This window comes from Chiloscyllium plagiosum, chromosome 1 (genome assembly GCF_004010195.1).
Source record: "Chiloscyllium plagiosum isolate BGI_BamShark_2017 chromosome 1, ASM401019v2, whole genome shotgun sequence".
Taxonomy (NCBI): Eukaryota; Metazoa; Chordata; class Chondrichthyes; order Orectolobiformes; family Hemiscylliidae; genus Chiloscyllium; species Chiloscyllium plagiosum.
This window is the reverse complement of record NC_057710.1, coordinates 114992066-115015556: the sequence shown is the minus strand read 5'-3', so window position 1 is coordinate 115015556 and position 23491 is coordinate 114992066. Positions and strand designations below refer to the sequence as shown.

The 23491-nt window shown below is 40.7% G+C and overlaps 1 protein-coding gene across 1 annotated transcript in view; it reads right to left on the bottom strand.

The window, feature by feature from the left end:
- cc2d2a (coiled-coil and C2 domain containing 2A) overlaps positions 1–23491 on the bottom strand; it is a 183697-nt gene that overhangs the window by 71503 nt on the left and 88703 nt on the right. Inside the window, exons 14-18 of the mRNA XM_043700613.1 lie at positions 20115–20236; positions 8852–8992; positions 6112–6268; positions 3827–4062; positions 1585–1762 (exon numbers count right to left, since the gene is read on the bottom strand). Coding sequence (XP_043556548.1) covers positions 1585–1762; positions 3827–4062; positions 6112–6268; positions 8852–8992; positions 20115–20236 — 834 coding nt within the window. The remainder of the gene's footprint in view (positions 1–1584; positions 1763–3826; positions 4063–6111; positions 6269–8851; positions 8993–20114; positions 20237–23491) is intronic.

Sequence of the window (23491 nt, the reverse complement as noted above, 5' to 3'; positions counted from 1 at the left end):
ATTGAGCATTTTCTTTTGCTACCTTTCTGAAACAATCCTTTTGTGTCTTTGAGCAATTCTAACCATCAGGATGCCAAATCTCATCACTGGTCTCTGCTGGGAGGCAATAATGATGTAAGCTCTAGTCACAGGACTCAGAGATAAAATCAGCTGCTGTTTACCTCCCAAAGACTCTCCTTAGAAAATGTAGATTGATGATCGTGAGATGAGAACAGAACAGGATTGAGCCATGGATCAAGATTAAAGCTGGCACATGACAAATAATCAAGAGCAATATGCATTAACATAAGTGAAACAAAAGGAAAAAACACTAATGGCTGAATGTTACAGTTGCTTTGGCAAAGTTTGAGTTGTGTTGGATATTTTGTAGAGATTTGTGCTGCAAGGATTAACAAGTTCTCTCACTGTGTCTAATCAATCTCTCCTCATTAATTACTGCCCCACCCTGTTACATCTCTCAAGTCCAATCCTTGCCCCACCTGACCACACACTATTCCTGGAACAACTCGCTACTCAGTGGACAGTCCAGAATTCACTCCCATCCCTTAAGCCTGCAGAATCTTTAAGAGCCCTCTGTCAGTCCAGAGTTCCGATTATTTTCTCCAGACACAGCAGGCCTAGCTTTGCAGGCAGGGTCTCTAGAGGTCCTGCTGGATAGGGTAGTGCACTGGAGGGACCTTCTTCATCCCCCAAGACTAGTGGAGCCTACAACACCAGATCGTGTCAGCCTGGTCCGCGAGTGCTCCCTAGAATATGGCAGTCTCGGTGCTCAAGAGAAATTTACACCATTATAGGAAGAAGGTCAATGTCTGACAAGGTAAGTGGCACATCTTCGTCCTTAAACCTCATATTCATGCTATTGCTGCTACGGTACCCTTCACCCAGCAAGGTTCATGCCATAGCACTCTCACTAATGCCTGGAACATCTTCTCTCACTCACTGTGAAGAGCCCAGAGATGCACAGGCCAAGTCCATGAGCTGGGTACGTGTCCCTGAGCACAGTGTCCTTGCAGCCGCATTACAATAATAGTTGCTGGTGAAGCTTGCAATTCAGCACTGAAGTGCAGTAGCGACTTGCAAGTGGATTGGAGGTGTGCCATAAGGGTTCTTAAATGCTGGCACGTGCTGGATACCAATATCTGTGGATGCGGGAGTATGTGAACAGACGTTGGGCGCTCTTTGTCCAACATGGAGGTTGTTTGGAAGAATTAGCAAGTTGAATCCACCAGAGGCTAACTCTGGTTTCCTTGTTGAGTTTTTCTGATGTCTAGCTTACTTGGTGAGTTTGGTGAGATGGGAGTCTGAATATTAATGAGGCAAACATACAACATTAAAACAGGTCTCACAAACAATAATAACCATCAACTGACACCTCACCATTGTCTAGCGAGAATCACATCACACCAATTGCAAAATATGGAGCTAGATATTGAGATGTGCCTCAGTGCACTTGTTCCCGATTTTGCCATACATCCCCGCATAGTCCACATCACTCAGACCCCTATAAAAAGATTCTGCTCAATGTATTCAAGTAAACATTAAGAGGCACCCATTCAACTCAGAGAACTGCTCCTGTACAAATACCTGGATCTTTATGCTTTCGGGCCAGTTGATTATTTGCACATTGAATATTTGTCCAAAATGAATCCTGAAGTCAGCAGATAATGTTTGGCTGCTGGTTCTGGAGACCTCTTTGTTGTTAAAAATAATTTTGGCATACAGGGTGGACCTCTGTACATCTTGCCTTCGCAGCTGTTCTCCTCTGAGAAGAAAACATATTTTCATAGATTTTTACTAAATTTTGACTTACTTTGCTCTACAAAGTAGAGCAAACAAAAACTGGATGGGAATATACTAGAGGTAAGCAAAGTGTACAACAAATGCACATTTTTAAAAAACCATTATACTTGAAGGAAAGTTACACAATCTTCAATTTAAAAACAGCAAGGTAAAACCAAAGTAATCTTTTCAAATACTACTCCATTTTCTACAAGAGTCTAGAACAGAAAATGTTTTAACATAACAGAAAATTAAAAAACCATTATGCATTTTCAGAAATTTTCAACTCTTCTGATCTCAGCAATTAGATGGGCAATAAACACTGGTCTAACCAGTGACACCCTCATCCTGTGAATGAATAAAAAAAAGTTAGACATTCACATTATTTGCTCCAAATTACAAAAGAACTACTGAGGACGAGAGCATAGAGTTTGATGCCTTTCGGCCCACCACATCCATGTCAGTTTTTTCATTTTTGTAATATCCTGATCTCTTCACCAAATTGAAGATAGTTTATAATCTATTACGATCTGCATCACTTCATCATAAAGTTAAATCCGATGTTCCATTTCTAATCTAATGCTCTTCTCACTCCACAGCATGCTGAATGAATGAATTTTATTTTCTCACGTTATTCTTGTCTCTTTTGCACATCATTGTAAATCTGTGACCTCTCATTCCTTTTACAACAGGTACCAGTTTCTCCCCACCCAGTCTATCCAGCTGCTCATGATTACGAAAACCTCGATCAAATCTCCTCTTAGACAACTTCTCTCCAAGGAGAACAGTCCAATCTATTCAATTTATCCTCATTACTGAAGTTTCTCATCACTGAACCATCCTTGTGAATTGCTCTCCCCAATACATTTGCAGCATTCCTATAAAGTAGGGAAAGTTATCTCTTCATATGTGCAAGAGTTCAGTTTCTGTGGGGCCCGTTAAAATATTGTATAAAAATCAAGAGTTTGCCAGTTGATGTTGAATTTTGTTGCTACTTATTCTTTGGAGTGGATAGGCAAATTCACAAGTACAATCATAATGTACAGAGCATTTATTGTACATTGATGGAAGGACACTAGCTTGTGGCCATAACTTACCAAACAAAATCGGTTCCTAATAATCTTATCTGGATGGCAAGCCACCTGCAGCTCCAGAAAGAGCTTATCATTTTTAAGTGGGGTGGCATGGTGGTTCAGTGGTTAGCACTGCTGCCTCACAGTGCCAGGGACCTGGGTTTGACTCCAGCCTTGGGTGACTGTCTGTGTGGAGTTTGCACATTCTCCCCGTGTCTGTGTGGGTTTCCTCCGGGTGCTCTGGTTTCCTCCAACAATCCAAAGATGTGCATGTTAGGTGAATTGGTCATTCTAAATTGCCTGTAATGTTCAGGGATATGTAGGTTAGGTGCATTAGTCAGTGGTAAATGTAGAGTAATAAGATAGAGGAATGGGTTTGGGTGGGATACTCTTTGGAGGGTCGGTGTGGACTTGTTGGGCCGAAGAGCCTGTTTCCGCACTATAGGGATTCTATGGTTCTATAAATCACCTCAGCTGAGCTGCAGACTTTCTCAGACTAGAACTGAATGAAGGAAAAATAGAACAAAGTGCATCAACAACTTATAGGAACCTCTGATGATAAAAGGCAGTTGTTGATGCAGGCCTGCTCTGAATCTTTTCCTTCAACGTGAAAAATGTCAGTTCGTCAGGAAAATTAGTTTTGAACAAGCTGTTGGATCTCAGTAGTCAGGTCATACAATCTCCGATATGTTTGAAGAAAATAAAACTTTTACAACTGCAAATCTAAAAATTTATGATGGGGATAAAGAGTTCTAAAAGTGTGAAAAGCCGTGACAAATCAAGAGCAATGTTCTGTAGAAAGTGTGCATAGGGAATTTTTTTAATACGCAGAGATTACTCTGAAGTGAATCATCTCAGCACAGCTATCCTGCATTCAATAAATTTGATAATTCAAAAGGCGCAACGTTCTGGAATAAGCCCTTTTACTTCTCTCTTTCTAGCTGTATGTCAGAAAACCAGGAACATGCTATTACCTTGGACACTGGTTGGTAGGTGTGACGGTGGCTGTCATACTCAGTTCAGGAGTCAGAACCGGTTCTCCTGGTTTACGACGAATTCTAGCTGCTGTTGTTCGAACTTGCTGCTCGACAAGTGAAACATCCACTTGCTCTGGAGGATCAGGCTTTGGAAATTCCTCAAACATTGAACTCTCTTCTGTATCATCAGTCTCCTGCTCATCAGAACTTTTCTTCTTTTTCTTCTTTGCCTTCTATCAAATGACAGGAGTCTAGTGTCAGGATTAATTTTTTTTAAAGAAATATAAATTTGGACAATGGACATTTGGACTGCTGTGATATAGAGAATTTCAAAAAAATAACTTGAAGGAAAAATGAAATAGCGTAATGTTTACTGATGAGTTCTTAACTAGATTTGATACTTTGGAGAGGCATGCTGGTACCACGTTTCTTCGGGTTAAAAATTTCCTAAAAGCAGCTTTTGATTGGTTACGTTGCAGTTTGTCACAGGGTTGAGGGGAAAGCAGCTGCACTCCCATCTTCCAATCTCTACAAAGAGTCTCGATCTCCCTGTGTATGTGGAAGGAAACCAACACTAAATGACTCTGAAAAGGAAGAATTTCTAATGTAAGTGAAAATCTGGGGCAACCTGACAGTCAATGTGGTCGACAGCAACGTGGTGTCATCCCCGGCAACCAAAGGAACTGTGAGAAGGGCACCTCCTCCCAGTCTGGTGCTTCTGCATTTTCTAGCCATAATATTTCTGCAAAACAGCCTTTCCATCCAATTTGTGAATGAATATGAGTGTGTTAGTATTTTAAAGGGAATATAATTTATTTTACGCATTAGTAAATAATAATCTGTTTTGCCACTTATTAAAGGATATTTGTTTGAATAAATGGTATGTTTTCTTGTTTATTGATGTGAGTTTTTTTAAATTTGTGATAATGGTTACAGTTAGACATATTAAACTTTTCAGTGATTAAACTGGTCATTTATATAAGTTTGTGATTACTTGTGGAATAGTGAAGCTTGATTTCCAGTGCACTCTGCCCATCAGAATCATAGAGATCTACAGCACAGAACAGAGGTCCTTTGATTCATTGTATCCCTGCCAATCAATAACAGCCAGCTAACTATTCTTCTGTCATTTCCAGCACTTGGTCCATTGTCTGTATTGCTGACATCGCAAGCTAACATCTGTTTACTCCTCAAATGTTATGAGGATTTCTGACTCTACCATACAGACAGTGAGTTCCAGATTCACACCATATTCGGGATGAAAAAGTTATTCCTCACATCTCCTCCAAAATTTCTGCCCCTTATCCCTTAAAACTGTACCCCCCGGTCACTGATACCTCCATTAAGGGGAAATGTTTCTTCCCACCTACCTGATCTCTGCCCTCATAATGTTATACATCTCAATCATGCCCCCTCTCAGTCTCCTGCGCTCAGTAAAACAACCCCAGTCTGTCCAATCTCCCTTCATAACTAAAACTCACCATCCTCAGTATTAAGACATCTTAGTCCTACAAGACCATAGGGCTGCTCTCTAAATTAGAGAGAGGTGATTGGTGTGGTTAAACCTGAAGGTCACCATTCCTCAGGCAAAGGAGAGGTTGAGAGGGAGAGACCTTCATGCTAACATCAGCCAGTGCGAGAACTGAACCCATGCTGTTGCTGTTACTCTGCATAGCCAACTGGGCTAACCATACCCCTAATCAATATCGTGACACTGGGTAACATCTCAATTACTATCTATAGACAGCAATATCAATCAAACATAATCTCAAGCATGACAAGTGAAAAGTAAAAACAAAAGATAGATTCTACTTATTCTTCTAAATACATGTTTGGATTTCTGTCTGAAGTTCCTAAAACTGCAGATGGGAACAAGAATCTAGGCTTTGTGTAAATTGGAGAAAGGGGAATTTACAGGCTGCGATTCTCTTAGATTTTTGTTGAACTTCAATTAGCTGATTATCAGTTCATAAAACGCAGGTGATTGCTTCTTGTCGCCTGGCCAATTTCATAATGGGTGTGGTGGAGGGGCAATCAATGCCTTAATGAAACAGAGGCATTTCATTCTTCCCTCAGGCAGTAAGCATGTTGGTCATAAACAAATGCATTCTGTTTAAAGAGAATGAACTAAACATGTAGCAGATAGACAGAAAGCCAAAATAGCCTTGTGAACCAGTAACCTGGAATGAAATATGCCTTTTAATCAGACATGCATCTAACTGTAGTTAACCATATTTATAATAATCATAATTTGCAGGCAAGACAAAAGCAGAAACACAAACCTTCGCCTTTCTCCAGGCCTTCCATTCTTCATACTTCTTTTTATATTCTGCTAGTTTATTCTCATATTCTTCTTGGTAGTCTTCCAAAAGTTCCGCAACCTCAGTTTGGATTTCACGTTCATAATTTATTTCATCAGCTTTCCGGTTAACCTCTTGCCTGCAATATTGGCACATACTCGATTTAAAAAAAAAATTTTGGGGCGAAACCCTGTTAGAATCATTCAGTAGACTAGGTCTATATTCATTGGAATTTAGAAGAAGGAAGGATGATCTTAAGGAAACGTATAAACTTATGAAGGGAATAGGTAAGATAGAATCAGAGAAATTGTTTCCACTGGCAAGTGAAAGTAGAACTAGGGGGCATAATCTCAAAATAAGGGGGAGCAGACTTAGGACTGAGTTGAGAAGGAACTTCTTCACCCACAGAGTTGTGAATCTGTGGAATTCCCTGCCCAGTGAAGCAGTTGAGGCTACCTTGTTGAATTTTCTACAACAAAGGTAGATTTTTGAACAGTAAAGGAATTAAGGGTTATGAATAGCCATGATCTTACTGAATGGCGCAGCAGAATCGATGGGCCAAATGGTCTTTTTCTGCTCCTACGTTCTTAACCAGACACAGAAAGTAGTCCACATATTTGAACAATCAAGTCCCAAGACCTGGTTGATATTGATTCTTGGTCCTCACTTTAAAAAGCAGTGAACTTCTGACACCTACCATACTGCCATAGGGTGCCTGTTGGAAAACTGCTGGGTGGAGTGGGGCAAGCAAAGGCTGGCCATTTCCCTCAGGAATGGCCTGTAAGGTTCCTTTAAGGAATGCTGGGTAAGCAGGCCATACAACTAAAAGATTGATTGAGGCAAGTGTCATGTCTGAAACAAACACAGAGAATGGTGGAAAAACTCAGCAGGTCTGGCAGAATTTGTAGGGAGAGAAACACAGTTAACCTTTCAAGTCCAGTATGATTCTTATTCAGAACTTCCTTGAGTTTCTCCAGCATTCTGTGTATGTTTCAGATTTCCAGCATTCGCTGTACTCAGCATTTAAGGTCTCATGTCTGCTCAGCTCAATTGCAAAACATACCCCGAAAGGGAAAAAACATGTAGCTTAGTGTCTGTTCCAAGTGATTGCTTGGGACAGTTGCAAAGCCTCTATACCCACACAGCATAATCCATGACTCAAGCGTAGAGTGAATGCAGGATATGTGCTTCAAAGGTCATTTGTTTTGTCCTTTTCTCCCCCACTGGAAAATTGACCTAACTACTGAAATGGACTTACTATTACGCTCTTCAAAACAAAGTCCAAATTAAATTTTTAAAAATCCAAAAATCTTCAGAATCTATGGTGATTTATTCTCAGCGTAAGTGTAATCGTGCAGCAAGGCAGGGAATATCTGATAGGAATTCACTCCTGATTTATATTCAGCAATCCCAGCTGGTAGCTGAACATATGAGCACATTAGGAAAAGGAGGTTGAAATCAAATGTGATGTTCGACATGGTCTTATAGGCTGCAAATAATCTGGATCCAGACCTACCCAAGAATCATGGTAAATATAACAATCTACCACACGGTTATCTGAGCTTGTGATCCCAGTGTGCCACCCACTTCAGAAAACATTTTATAAACACTACTCATCTTACAGAGATACTGGAAAATTCTGTTGAAGGATTATGTATTGTATTCAGCCAGCCCATCCATAGTCTGGTTATACTCAGTCTGTGGCACTGGCTAGCTTTGCAGAATTTTTCCAGCTGCCAGAGGTCAGACTTCAGAGAAGACCTACGTTATTGATATAACTGGGAAGAGAAACTGTACATCCTCTGAATACTGCCATGTGTTGGAAGCAATTGCTACACTATTGGACATAGTAATGGGTTGCAAGCTAGACAAATTCAAACAGATGTGACAAGTCGTTTGATTTGTTTTCCAGACCTTGATTCATAATGGAAACCTTAAACTGAATACCAATGACCTGGTTCAATAATTTTTCCCTGCCCCACTACCCAAAATGTTGTAATAATTTATTACAGATAGTATCTGGAAATGATTGTGATGTTGTAATTTCATCACAGGGATCAGCAGATGCATGTACACATTTCAATATCGGAATCATTCTATATATCTAACATTTACGTACTATTTCCATCAAATTTTTGGCAGACGTTTGTGTTAAGCTCTTCCATTATAAATCCTAATGTTCACATTCATCATGGGTTTTGTCAATCATCGATTTGCACCATCTGGTCCCTGCGTTATAACTTCTTTCCATTTGCTATTTTTCCTCCTCAGTAACTTCAATTTAATCAAAATAGAAATTTAACTGATTTAATATTTTGTTGAGTTTCCTCAACTTTCTGCTCACTATCTAGGGGTCTCCAATTTACAAACATCTGACTTAAGGATGCTTGTATTTAGAAGTGCCATCTCGTCAGTGGTGCAATTGTAAAGACCTGACATACAAGTGTTTCCTTGTACTTACAAACAACTATTTTATATTGCCCTGCATTATGCTCTGACTTGCATACCAATCGATTTGCAAACAGACTAGAGAATGGACCACGTTCACAACCTGGGGACTGTCTGACTTTTCTTCTTGATGGAAGGCAGGAACTGAGGTAAAGAAGGGTGTCTGGGATGGTCATGCTTTTTACAACATTGTAAGATAAGCTCTAGGCCAAAGTGCCCAATGAAGCAAATTAGAACTAACATACAAGAATTGTAAAGATTGTCAGACGTTTACCTTCTAAGACACAGTTTTACAGGTGTATTAGTAAATTTCTGGAATTCTCTGAGTGACTTGACGTCTTTCCACACTTTGACAAGGTTCTTCAGCAGAGTCCAATCTTTCTCCTGTTCCATGTGACACATTCGTCGGGTTGTTCTGTGAAATGACATTTGGACTGATCATTAGCTTATGGTCACAACTAACTTGAACTGAATGAAAAAATTTCCACTCTTGCAACCATTGATTGCACATTAGTTTGGTGTAGTAGTGTTAATGTCTAGATTTTAGTGAGACCTTCCATCCCTTTGCATTGCTGGTTTCCAAATGACACCATCATATTGTTAAGAATTCTGCAGTAACATCTGACCTAGAAAAATGACAGAACCTATGCCAAGAGTCGCTTTGTGAATTTAAATGTAACCTATTTGATCTGACGATTGAATTCAAACACTAGTAAATATTTTAAAATTGAAGGCACATTAATTTACTATACAATCAACTTCCAACACTAGATGCCTAAATTTTTCTAGTAAAAGACTGGAATAAAATAAAAACAGAAAATGATACTAATACTCAGCAGGTCTGGGAGTATCCATGGAGGGATGCATAGAGTTAACATTTCAGATTTGTAGCCTTTTATCAGAACTAAGAGAACTGAAATGTTAAGTTTCACTTTCCATAGATACTGCCAGACTTCCTGAGTATTGGCAGAATTTTCTGTTGTACGAGTATCTTGCCAACGGCCTTAACAGAGTTCACCTTTAAGCTTTCTATCTGTTGCATATACACATTGTTGAGACTCTGCCTGACAATCACATGATCTAAAACGTTTGCAAAACTTCAACATATCTGTCTTCTGAAAACTGGAGACTCATTATTCTTTGCTAGGATGGACATAAGGTTTAGTACTACTATAGTGTTCCTGAAAATTTCAAACCACATGCATTCACGCACAAAGTCAACCTTACGAAAGCAAACTGTCAGCATATGATTGTTTCTAAACATGGGACTGGTGAACTATCACTTTCAAATGCAAAAGCAATCGATTCACTTGGATGTTTTAGATTGTCCTCTGTAGATTGCTGCTGGACCAGCAAGTGCAGGTAGACCCCACAAGAATGCCACCATCTCACACCAGTCACAATTCACGAATCAGTTGAATTGCAGAGACATAACATAGACTACAGTTACTTATTCAAGAAACACTGGCATAACTGAAAAGAAAGAAGAATGGAAAAAATAAAACTACTGGAGTAATAAAGCCTTGCTTCAATTGTATCGGAGCTTGATTAGGCCAGATTTGGAGTAGTGTATGAAGTTTTGGTCTTCTTGTCCCAGGAAAGATATTACTGCCACTGAGGGACAAAGGTTCACCATGGTGGCAGGACTTTCCTGTGAGGAGAGTTGGCCAAACAGTGTCTGTATTCTCTAGATTTTTGAGTAATGAGGTGACCTCACTGAAACTTACAATATACTTAATGACATAGACAGAGTAGATGCAGGTTTAGAACCCGGGGCTCAAAATAAGAGAAATACCACTTTGATCAGAGAGGAGAAGATTTTTTTTTAAATTCAGAGGTTTGTGAACCTTTGGAATTCTCAACCACAGATGGCTGTGGAATCTTAGGCTTTGTGTATGTACAGAGATAGATAAGTTTCTGATTGCCAATGGTACACAGGGGTAAGGGGGTGATGTGGATAAAAGGATTGAGTATTCAATCAACCACAATTATATTAAAAGGCAGGGCAGGCTCAATGGGCTGAATAGCTGACTCAAGTTCCAATGTTCCCATTTCACATTCTTCTCAATTAGTGAAACTAAAATCTCAGCTTCTGTCGTGAAGAGAAAAATGAAATCCCAAGAGGAAAAGCCTGAACTACAGGTTGGGGATAAATACAAATTTGAAAGTATCGACTGAGATGAAGAAGTCTTGAGGAGATGCCTTTGCTCAGCTTGCAAAGATGAATAAAGAGCTGCAAGGAACAGGAAGCTCGATGAACTACAAACTTTGTATCAATCTGATTTAAATGACTGCCAGTTTCTAGGAAGATCTGACGCGACTCAAACATAAAGTAGATCAAGCTGAGCAGTGGCAGCTATTGAGAAACTGACTTGAGCTCAAAATAACGCTGAAGAGTCCAGAACTAGAGGGCATAGGTTTATGGTGAGAGGGGAAAGATATAAAAGAGACCTAAGGGGCAACTTTTTCACACAGGGAGTGGTACGTGTATGGAATGAGCTGCCAGAGGAAGTGGTGGAGGCTGGCACAATTGCAACATTTAAGAGGCATTTGGATGGGTATATGAATAAGAAAGGTTTGGAGGGATATGGGCCGGGTGCTGGCAGGTGGGACGAGATTGGGTTGGGATATCTGGTCGGCATGGACGGATGGGACCGAAGGGTCTGTTTCCATGCTGTACATCTCTATGACTTTATATCTACAAGGACAGGTGGAGATGCACAGCACATATAAAGGAACTGCAAATCATTCATGAAACTGACCTTTCGGGAATAAATGCCAACAACGATGTTCCAATGAACAACCCAAGCAAGACATTCACAAGAAGCCAAACAACTATGAAAGCAGCATGTGGAAGAAGTCCAGGTTTCAAAGAAAATAGAAACAAAACTAAAACCTTTGAAGAGTTGAAGAGGACATGAAGGTGAAGATATTGGACCAACAGAAAGCTAAATCCTTAACAGAATGAGAAAAATGCAGGTTATAAAAATAGAAACTTCAAAATGCTATACGAGTCTTTCCAAGTGCCCACTATAACTTCCTTAATATTGATTCAACCACTTTCTCCACAACAGACATCAAGTTAACTCTCCAACAGGTTCTTGTTTTCAACCTTCCTCTCTGCTTGAATTAGAGGGGTTAGATTTGTTTTCTCAGTTTAATTGAACCTTTTCTGAAACTACAGACTTGAAGAATTAACAACAATGCATTTACTAGCTCATTAGTCACTTCTTTTAAGATCCTTGGATGAAATCCATCTGTACCCTGAGATTTGTCAGACAGCAGCTCCATCAGTTTGATTTATGCTGCTTCCCTCTTGATTGTAATTTCATTAAGTTCCTTTCTCCTTTTGCCCATTTCCTTCATATCTACAATCAACTCTTCATTCCCATTCTCCAGAGGACCAATGCTCACAATTCTTACCCTTTACATTTTTAAGTACTTGTACAAATTCTCGCTTTCTGTTTTACATTCTTAATTAGCTTCTTTCCATTCTGTAATTTTGTCCTTCTGCTTAACCATTTAATCATCCTACATATTCTGTCCAATCATCTGACCTGCCACTTGTCTTTAAGTAGTTAAATTACTTTTACTTCAGTTTGATGTTTCCTTAACTTCTTTAGTCGACCACAGATTGTGGGACTTCCCTTTAGAATTTTTCTTTACAGCAGTAATGTTCTTATTCTGAACATTATTAAGTAGCCCTTTAAATGTCTGCCTCTGTTTCTCCATTGATCTATTCCCCAGTCTATTCCAGCACTTCAGCAAGACAGCACAACTACATCTTCTATTCATCAATTATAAACCCTCAACTTTAAAACAATCTCCTCTCTCTCATTATGATGAGGTCATCAACTTCTTTGGTGTAGTCAGATATCAAGCACTTTTTCCCCCCAAAAAACTTTACTCATTAAATTTGCAACAAAGTCATTTCAACTTAAACACTAGACAACTTTCAAGAAAATTCAACTTGTACAATTTTTATAATCTTCACACTTAGCAATGTGAATACATCCCATATAACATATGCAGGCTAAGTGCAAGACATTACAAATTATAATTCATGCAATCAATGGACAGTTCTCCACACAGCATTTCACTCTGACATACGCTATTACCATTTCAATACTCTTAATCTACAACAGAATTCTCTGATGTACACAGCCCAAGGTTTTAAAAAATTCCAGCTCCAAGGTATACTATGGCTAAAAGGCCTTAGACACAAACTTTTCCCATTAAGCCTTTACAGAAGCTGCACCAAACTTTACTACATCCCACAATGTGCAGTCCTGTATTTTGGAATGTGTAGGTCCGCAACATTCCGTCAAGGACAATCCTCACTCTGGCAGCGAGCTTCAGGCAGATTAAGGATTATCTTGCAGGAAGTGGCTGGTCCACCATGCGGAGATAATATTTGTCTCAGAGTGTGTCCTGGGAAGAGCCCATTGAGCATTCCAAAGCTGCTCAGGATGAACCTCAATAAAAACCATTGCATTTATTTTCAGACTTTCTCTGCAATGGACATTCCATGAGGAGATAGATAACAGTTTCTTCTCTACCAGTGTCACCTTTAGGGAAGCATGCTGAAGGAGTGTGATTTTGGGTTTGCAGAAAGGATCTGATGAGGTGATGAGGCACAGCCCAAATGACTCTGGTAGACTGGAGAAGGAACTGACAGGATCTACTGTCTCCTCTGCTTCTGGGCCTCAGGAGACATTACGTGCTGATCACCGCTTGATAAAGGTGTAGTCACAGAGACTTTCTGCATTACCTTACTCATGGGGGTCAGGTGATATGGCATAATTTAACTGTCTGGAGCTTTCCATGATAACGTGGTCAAACCCATCCTTATAAACACTGGAGACAGGTAGCAAACTTGGTGTTTGCATATTGAAGGACTAGGCTTGAAGAAGCTGCTCCAGAAGTGGTTACCAGGATGAGGGTGGTGTTGGTTCTTTTTCTCCCCCTTTATCTAGAGGGCTGTACATTGTGTCAATGTGAACAGGGTCCATTTTCATCCCCCAGATAAAGGGGAGGTGGACTGGGTGATTGCCACAATGTATTGTGGGAAATGGGTCTGACCTGCACCATGCATAGCAACATGGGAAGGGCCTTGTACTAATGACCAGGTTCTTACCCAGAATGGAGACAAAGCATCCCTCCCATGTGTTCAGATGTCAGACCATGGCTAATTATTCCTTTCCGTTTTTAATGTCGCAGCCTCTCTGATCCATATTCCTCAGTACCTTCATTTAATCTGAGCTCATGGTGATGGGGACAGAGGATCAATTTTCAAACAGCATGGCCTTGCTCATGCCTTGATTTATGTGGGCTTTGGCGATCAGTTTGTTCTGGTCACAGATGCTTACGCATCTGCACACTGACAGCTGTCCCGAACAGAAAATGGTGCCATCATCTATGTACAGGAATTGGAGAGCCTCCAAAAACCTGGAATAGTCATCCTTTCACACTTGCAGCCTTCCTGACAGACTGGCAAAAGCTCTATACAACATATGAATAGGGGAAAGAGGGCAGCATTGTCTGACTACAGATTTGATCAAAAAGCTTTCTGTTTCCATACATGTTGATGGTAACTGTGCAACTGATGTTTGCGTATAATCAAATCCAGTTACAGATTCCCTCCCTAAACCCAATTTTAGGCAGCACAACCAATATTCTGTCCTCCTGGTGCAGACCGATGAGGCAAGGTCACCTTTCAACCTCCCCGTCCCACAATAGGAGATCGTATCCCTGAGCAGCACAAGTCTCTCAGAGATCTTCCTGCCAAATACAACACAATCTGGTCAGGGTGAATCACCAACTCCACAGAACACCTGACCCCATCAGCTGGCTTTGGACCAGAAGTTGGTAATCCACATTCAGCAGTGAGATGGGTTTTTAAATTCTTCCCTCTTCTCCCTCCCACTTGTGGAAGTGGGTAATAAAGCCTTTCTTTATGGAATCGGATAAGCCGTCAGCCAGAAACATACTCTGAACACCTCCAAACAGGTTCTGCTTGATCAAGTCCTACAAAAATGAATATAACTTATCATTTTACTCTTCTCAAAGGGCCTTAATAGTTCCCCCAATATTGGTGGTTTGTCTAGACCTTGGTACAGATTTGTGACAGAGGGCAGGAATTACTGGGAGGTCAGTAATCCGTGGATTTCATATCATAGTCTATATTAAAGGATTTAATGATTCTCAAAATGTTAGACTGCAATGACTTCACCAAGTCATCCTTTTCCTTCAGGCTGTTAGTCCCAGAGTTCTCTCTGTATCTTCTGGAAGTAGAAATGTAAGCATGTCTCATCCCACTCCACAAACTCTGACCAGAGATGATCTCAGAGGTTCTGAGACCATGAATAAGGCATGCTCATTCATGTCTCTGAGATCCTCATTGATATCAATCCCCACTGACTGCAGCTGGAGAAGATAGTGCGTACTTTCCTGGAGTCAGCACGTTTCCTTCCGCTCCTCTGTCACTTTCTGAACACTTTTGAAGATGAAGAACCTCTTGATGCTCACCCTGATTGCCTCCCACTAGAGTCCTGGAGAGTCAAAGAGACTTGTCACCGTTATCCAACCTTTCGACGCTCTTAAGTTCCTTGATATTTCCTGAGGTAGGTTTCCTTGTTCTTCTGGGAGCCCTTTGTCTCCTCCAGGAAGACCAGTCAGGGAGCAGACGGCAAGGGTCAGAGAATACCAACTGGACCTTGTTAGATCTGACCGTGAGCACACCGTACACAAATAGGAAGTCTATCCTGGAACAGAAAGACCAGTCTGGCCTTGACCAGGGGGTGCAGTATCACACACAACTGCTTTAATATTGGCCAGGTAATCAAAGGTTCAAACATCGTATAGTGGATTTAACACTATGCACATTAATGGAGTGATCTTTACACTCATTTTAAAGTCCATTTTTTTCCCCCAATTGTCCTCACCATTTGTCTTTTACAGTACTTAGGGCTGTTCCTGCACCTCTGTAGTGATTAAAAATTATTTCACCTGTAATAGATTAAAGAAACTGCTTTGGTCTGACCCATTTGAACTAAAGAGTCCCTGGATGTTATCAGTGGTTTCTTGCCAAGGGCAGGATTTAGACTGCTTCCCTGTTGTGGGGTCCTCCTTTGATCCAATTGCTTTGGCAGAGGGCTTAGTGGGTGGATAGTTGCAGGTCTGCTTAGTCCTGGTCACATTTACATTCCAATGCACATGTTGCTCCTTATTTTTTGCTGCATGCTGCTGGAGATTCTTTTGTAAAAGACAGGTCTGCAACAAGAGTGATAGACTTTGAGCTGCTCATAAAAGACCTGGTAGCAATGCAACTGGACGGAGGATCACTCCATTTTGATTTACCTTCCGAGTTACCTCGACTTGCCTTTTGCTGGTCCAGATCTCAAACACGCCTGTAACTTCAGTATACAGTTAGGAACTTGACAATACCCTCAATGGGGTGGAGTGGGTCAGATTGTCACCACTGAAAAAGATACAATCCACTGGGGTAATTCCTTCTTAATCCTTCAATGACACCTATGGGCATCACTGGTTATAGCCAACATTTTCCAGCTCATGCTCTCTCCACTTCTAGATAAGATCCAAAGTATTTATTTAATATCTGAGCCCTGTCCCCTGTTTCCATGCACACTTTTAGCACCTACTCAGCTACATGTCTGCTTTTACTACTGTTTTACTCCCACTTGCTACCTTTGTGTCTTTATTATAAACTAACTTATAAAATAATATCTTAAAAAGTTGGAAACATGACACTCCAGAAACAATTTGTCAGGGCCATAAATATTCCACAGCAGGAATATGTTTCTCAGCAACATTTAGTATGCAGTTAAATATCCAATTACACTCTATGCAACATTTTTCAAGGGTTTCTACAGTGAGACAAAAATAATAAACATTGTTAATTCATAGAATCTTCACAATGCAGAAAATGGCCATTCAGCCCATTGAGCCTGCACTGACCCACCAAACAGCATCCCACCCTGACTCAGTTCCCCATCTTATCTCCATGGCCAATCCACCTGACTTGCACATCCTGGACATTATGGGGAATTTAGTATGGCCAATCCACCTAAACTGCACGTCTTTGGACTGTGGGAGGAAACTGGAGTACTCCATGGAAACCCACACAGGCATGGGGAGAATGTGCTGACTCCACACAGAGAGTCACCCAAGGCCTGGGAATTGAACCTGGGTCCCAGGTAATACGAGCCAGCAGTGCTGACCACTGAATCATCATGCCACCCTAACATCAGACTCTGACAGATTTGTATAAATCTCTTTTTTTATATATTATAGCCCCTTCTACACTTCTAGGTAAGTACATCACTTACATTTCTCGTGTACAGATTATTCTATGTTTATTTTCAGATTCTTGCCCATGGCTGTGGATATAAATTTTACATTATCACATACATCACTTTCTCATTACTCTATATCTCCCTTTAAGTATAATTTCAACTTTTTCATTAACATGTTTAATCTTTTATTTACATTCTCATCACTGCCTCCCAAAAATAATAAATTAAAAAGTTAAACTTTGCATTAGCTTTAAAACTCTCCCCGATCTTGATCTTTTCATTGTTTTTCAAAGATGATGATCTTTAATCAGTTCATTGACTCAATCCTCATTTAATGAGATGATTGATACAGTCTTTCTGTTATCATCCCAGCGCTTGTGTTATTTTGGCTTTTAATAACGTTAGGATGTCTTTATTGCTCATGAATGTTCCAAAAGGTGTTTGATCTAAATAGGATCCTGTCTGTACAGTTTGTTTAAGGACTGTGCCTTCAGACTTTTGGTCTCTGATCCATAAATTTCAACCTACTATTATAATTGATTTCACTGCACCCCTAGAATCTCTGACAATCCTCAGTTTCCCTGTTTAACTTCATGCGCACACTTGAGAAGAAAATGACAGCAAAGCCTGACAATTTCACAATTACTACCATAAATCTCAGCTCTTAATAAACGTGGTTGTTGTTGTGATGGATTCCACTAATTTATCTGCACTATTCATGAGCAAAACTAAACACGGTTATTGTACATAGCACCACCAAGTGGATGATACCAACCAGAATGAGCCATGTCATTTGATATGGGAAGCTGGAATAACACTGTGCAAGAACAAATATCTGGTGGCATCTATCTGTCTCAGGAAATGCTGTACCTCATTCAGCTGAGCTGTATGTTATTTCTGAACTGAACATTGTTCTGGTTGTAGAGAATGATTCATGAATGGTAATCACTTCCAAATCTGGCACCGATGACCAGTTACTGATGTTTTTTTTCCCTGCATCTGGTCATTAATTTTAGATGAAGCTGTTTCACCTGATCCATATCATAGCTTGGAAAATTGAGCCATTACTTCTACATGTGCCACAGCACAAGCTCTGCTGACCTGGTGCTGCACTTCACTGCAGTAACTTCGCAATGTTGCTCATTTCCAATCCTATGCATTACTGGTTTAATGCTCCACTAGAATGAGCAACCAGTCAACAGCTTGCACAAAGAAAAGTTATGGAGAAAGGAATCTCCCCACCCAGCTCCTGCCCTTTTAGTTAAAAGTAACTTTGACATAGATATAAACTCTGAAGTGTTGGAAATGTCAGACCTCCAAAAATATAATGGTAAATGACAATACACGTTGCAACAAGTGAAGGCTGTGTATCAATACAGGATGTGCATTGTCAAGAGTAAAGGTCAGATCAGATACAAAGGGTCTAATTTCCTTCTTTTAACACAATTCTAACATCTGCTTTATGATCATATTGACATTTTATTGTTATGACTAGTGAATAAGAATACTCTTCAGATCTATATATGTCATTAAAATCGACAGAATATGAGAATCAAAATCAGAAATTGCTGGAAAGATTCAGCAGGTCTGGCAGCATCTGTGGATAGAGCAAAGTTAACATTTGGAGTCCAGTGACATTTCTTCAGAACTTAAAAGAATGAGACCATATGAGAATGATGACTTATTAGAACACAGAACAGGCCCTTTGGCTCGCAATGTTATGCAGAGGATTATTCCTAATCGAAAATAAAATAATCTAACCTACGAACCCCTCAATTCACTGCTGTCCATGTGCATGTCCAGCAGTCGCTTAAATGTCCCTAATGACTCTGTTTCCACCACCACCGCTGGCCAACGCATTCCATGCATTCACAACTCTCTACGTAAAGAACCTACCTCTGACATCTCTAAACCTTCCTCCTAATATCTTAAAACTATGACTCCTCATGCCAGTCAATCCTGCTCTGAGGAAAAGTCTCTGGCTATTGACTCTATCCATGCCTCTCATTACCCTGTATACCTTGATCAGGTCACCTTTCTTCCTCCTGCCGTCCAGTGAGAAAAGTCCAAACATAGTCAATCTCTTTTCGTAAGACAAGTCTTCAAGCCCAGGCAGCATCCTGGTAAACCTTCTTTGCAACCTCACCAAAGCCTCCGTATCTTTCCTACAATAGGGCGACCAGAACTGGACACAATATTCCAAACGTGGTCTCATCAGGGTCTTGTAGAGCTGCAGCAAAACCTCGCGGCTCTTAAACTCGATCCTCCTGTTAATGAAGGCCAAAACACCATATGTTTTCTTCACAACCCTATCCACTTGGGTGGCAACTTTTAAGATCTATGCATGTGAATACCAAGATCCCTCTGTTCCTCCACACTGCCAAGAAACCTGTCTTTAATTCTATATTCAGCATTCCAGTTCGACCTTCCAAAATGCATCACTTCGCATTTATTCAGGTTGAACGCCATCTGCCATTTCTCAGCCCAGCTCTGCATCCTGTCTATGTTGTGCTGCAGGCTGCAATAGCCCTCCATACTATCAACGGCACCTCCAACCTTTGTGTCATCGGCAAATTTACTAACCCACCCCTCAACCTTCTCATCCAAGTCATTTATAAAAACTACAAAGAGCAGAAGCCCAAGAATAGAGCCCTGCGGGACACCACTCACCACTGACCGCCAGGCAGAATACTTTCCAACTACAACCACTCTCTGCCTTCTGTCAGCCAACCAATTCTGAATCCAGATAGCCAAATCTCCCTGTATCCCATACCTCATGACTTTACGAATGAGCCTACTATGGGGAACCTTACCAAATGCCTTGCTGAAGTCCATATACACCACATCCACTGCTCAACCTTCGTCGACCTATCCCGTCACCTCCTCAAAGAACTCAATAAGATTTGTGAGGCATGACCTGCCCCTCACAAAGCCATGCTGACTGCGTTTAATCATGCTATGCGTTTCTAAATAGTCATAAATCCTATCCCTCAGAATTATTTCCAAAACCTTGCTGACCACAGACGCAAGACTGATTGGTCTGTAATTGCCAGGGATTTCTCATTTGCCCTTCTTGAAAAGAGGAACAACATTCGCTTCCCTCCAATTCTCCTGTACGACTCCCGTGAAGAGTGAGGAAGCAAAGATCTTCGCCAGACAGTGAGTCTGGCGTTATTAGTGAGCTAAAATTGATTAACTTTGAGCACCATCACATTTGCCTACCTGATCTCACATTTATATTCCACAAGTCTTCGCTGTGTCACTGAGATGTGCACATGATGATAATCAGTAATGCTCTTCACTGCATTCCTTAGAGCACACAGCTGAAAACAGAAACCATTGCAGAGTAGTCACTTGAAGAAACATTTAACACCAGTTTGACACTAAGTAGAGTTGAGTGGTTTCACACTCCAAGAACAAGAAACTAATAAAAATGAAATGAAATGAGAAACCTGTTTTTTATCTTTCCTGCAACTGATAAGTCACAGACTTCCTATAACTGACTGTCACCTTGTATCTCTTAACAACCAGCAAAAGCATCAGGAGAAAGATGACTGAGGCAATGTGCTGGCCAGTAGAAGTCATAAATCAGCAACAGAACCTGGGAAAAAACGACTAATGATCTGTCTTTCTTGTTTGTTCCTCCTGCCCATGGCCTACTTTTCCTGTCCGTTTGTCTGTCTGCGTGGAAGGGGGCGTTCATAAGGGGAATTAGAATTTCAATTAGTAATGTCATATGCCAATAGTTTAGAATGGTTTACCTATAGCGGACATCTAATTACTTGTAATAAACAGTAATTCTTGTTCAGTATAAGAGAGAGATGACCTACGATCAGGATGCAGAAGTGATTTGGGTAAAGATGAGAAATTATAAAGTCAAGAAGACACTCGGGGGAAAAAAGTCCAGACCGCCTAAAGTGGCAACATGGAGAATAAAGAAATAAATAATGGAAACCTTTCAGCAATAACCATGGGGGACTTTAATTTTCGTGAAAATGAAAACAAAATCAGATGGACAAAGGTAACCTAGAAGAGTTTACAGCAAGTTTTCGGAGAGTGTCTGAGAACGGTATGTTCTGGAGCAAGTCAGTGAGAAGACTATATTACAACATGTTTTATTCAATTAGGCAGGATTAATAAATGATTTCATAGTGAAAGCACCTTTAAGTAGCAACCATTTGATTAAATATTACATTCAGTTTGAGTGGAGAGGAGTGAATCCAAGACTAGTATTACAAATTTTAAATAGGACAATTATGAGGGCATTGTGGGTGTGGCATTGTTAATCAAGGGTAGTATTGCAGTAGCTGAGATAACATGTGAGGACTCATCCACTAAGGTAGTTCTGGCTAAAATCAGAAACAGGAAAGGAGGTCACCTTGTTGGGAGTTTTCTGTAGGCCTCTGAATTGTTCCTGGGATGTAGAGGAAAGGATAGCAAAGGTGATTCTTGTTAGGAGCGAGTAACAGGATCATTGTTATGGGGGACTTTAACTTCCCCAATATTGACTGAGAATACTATAGTTCATGTATAGTATGGATGGGTCAGTTTTTGCTCAATGTGTGCAGCAGGGTTTACTGACACAGTATGTAGACAGGCCAACAAGAGGCGATGCCATATTGGATTTGGTACTGGGGAATGAACCCAGCCAGGTGTTAGATTTGGAGGTAGGTGAGCACTTTGGCGATAGTGACCACAATTCGGTTATGTTTACAATAGCAATGGGCAGGGATAGGCATATACCGCAAGGAAAAAGGTATAACTGGGGGAAAGGCAATTATTATGCAATTAGGCACGATTTAGGATGCATGGGATGGGAAAGGAAACTGCAGGGAATGGACACACTTAAAATGTGGAGCTTATTCAAGGAACAGCTACTGCGGGTCCTTGATAAGTCTATACCAATGAGGCAGCAAGGTAGTAGTCAAGAGAGGAAGCAATGATTTACTAAAGACGTTGAAGCTCTTGTCAAGACAAAGAAGATGGCTTAGTGAGGATGAGGTGTGAGGGCTCAGTTAGGGGAATTGAGAGTTATAAGTTAGTAATAAGATCTAAAGAGAGAGCTATGGAGAGCCAGGAGGGGACATGAGAAGTTGTTTGTGGATATGATCAAGGAAACACTAAGGCCTTCTATAGGTATATCAGGAATAAAAGAATGACTAGAATAAGATTAGGGCCAATCAAAGACAGTAGTGGAAAGTTGTGTGCGGAATTTGAGGACACGAGGAGGCGCTTCAAAGGGCAATGTTAGTGAGAATACAGAGATACAGGCTACTAGATTAGATGGGATTGAGGTTGACAACGAAGAGGTTTTAGCAATTTTGGAAAATCTGAAAATAGATCAGACCCCTGGGCCGGATGGGATTTATGCTCGGATTCTTTGGGAAGCCAGGGAGGAGATTGCAGATCTTTAGCTTTGATCTTTTTGTCATCATTGTCAACAGGAGTGTTGCCAGAAGACTGGAGAATTGCAAATGTTGTTCCCTTGTTTAAGAAGGGGAGTTCGGCCAACCCTGGTAACTATAGGCCAGTGAGCCTTACTTCGGTTGTGGGTAAGGTGTTGGAAAAGGTTATAAGAGATAGGATCTATAATCATCTGGAAAGGAATAACTTGATTAGGGACAGTCAACACGGTTTGTGAAGGGTAGGGCATGCCTCACTAACCTTAGAGTTCTTCAGGAAGGTGACAAAACAGGTGGATGAAAGTAAAGCGGTTGATATGGTGTATGTGGATTTCAGCATGGTGTTTGATAAGGTTCCACACGTAGGCTATTGCACAAAATACGGAGTTTCGGGATTGAAAGTGATTTAGTGAATTAGATCAGAAATTGGCTAGCTGAAAGAAGACAGAGGATGGTGGTTGATAGGAAATATTCATCCCGGAGCTCAGTTACCAGTGGTGTGCCACAGGATCTGTTTTGGGTCCACTGCTGTTGGTCATTTTTATAATTGATCTGAATGTGGGCGTAGAAGGATGGGTTAGTAAATTTGCAGATGACACGAAGGTAGGCAGAGTTGTGGATAGTGCCAAAGAATGTTGTGGGTTACAGAGGGACATAGATAAGGTGCAGAGCTGAGCACAGAAGTGACAAACAGAGTTTAATGCGGAAAAGTGTGAGGTAGTTCACCTCAGAAGAAATAACAGGAAGGCAGTGTACTAGGCTAATGGTAAAATTCTTGGCAGTGTAGATGAACAGAGAGATCTTGGTGTCCAGGTGCATAAATCTTTGACAGTTGCCACCCAAGTTGATAAGGTTGTTAAAAAGGCATATGGTGTGTCGGAATTTATTGGTAAAGGGACTGAGTTTTGGAGCCATGAGGTCATGCTTCAGCTATACAAGACACTGGTAAGGTTGCACCTGGAGTATTGTGTACAGTTCTCGTTACCGTATTATAGAAAGAATATGGAAGATTTGGAAAGGGTTCAGAGGAGATTTACTAGGATGTTGCCTGGTAAGGAAGGAAGGTCTGATGAGGAAAGGCTGAGGGAACTGAGGCCGTTTTCATTGGAGAGAAGAAGGTTGAGAGGTGACTTAATCGAGACATATAAGATAATCAGAGGGTTAGATAGGGTGGACAGTGGATGGTGAAGGCTAGCA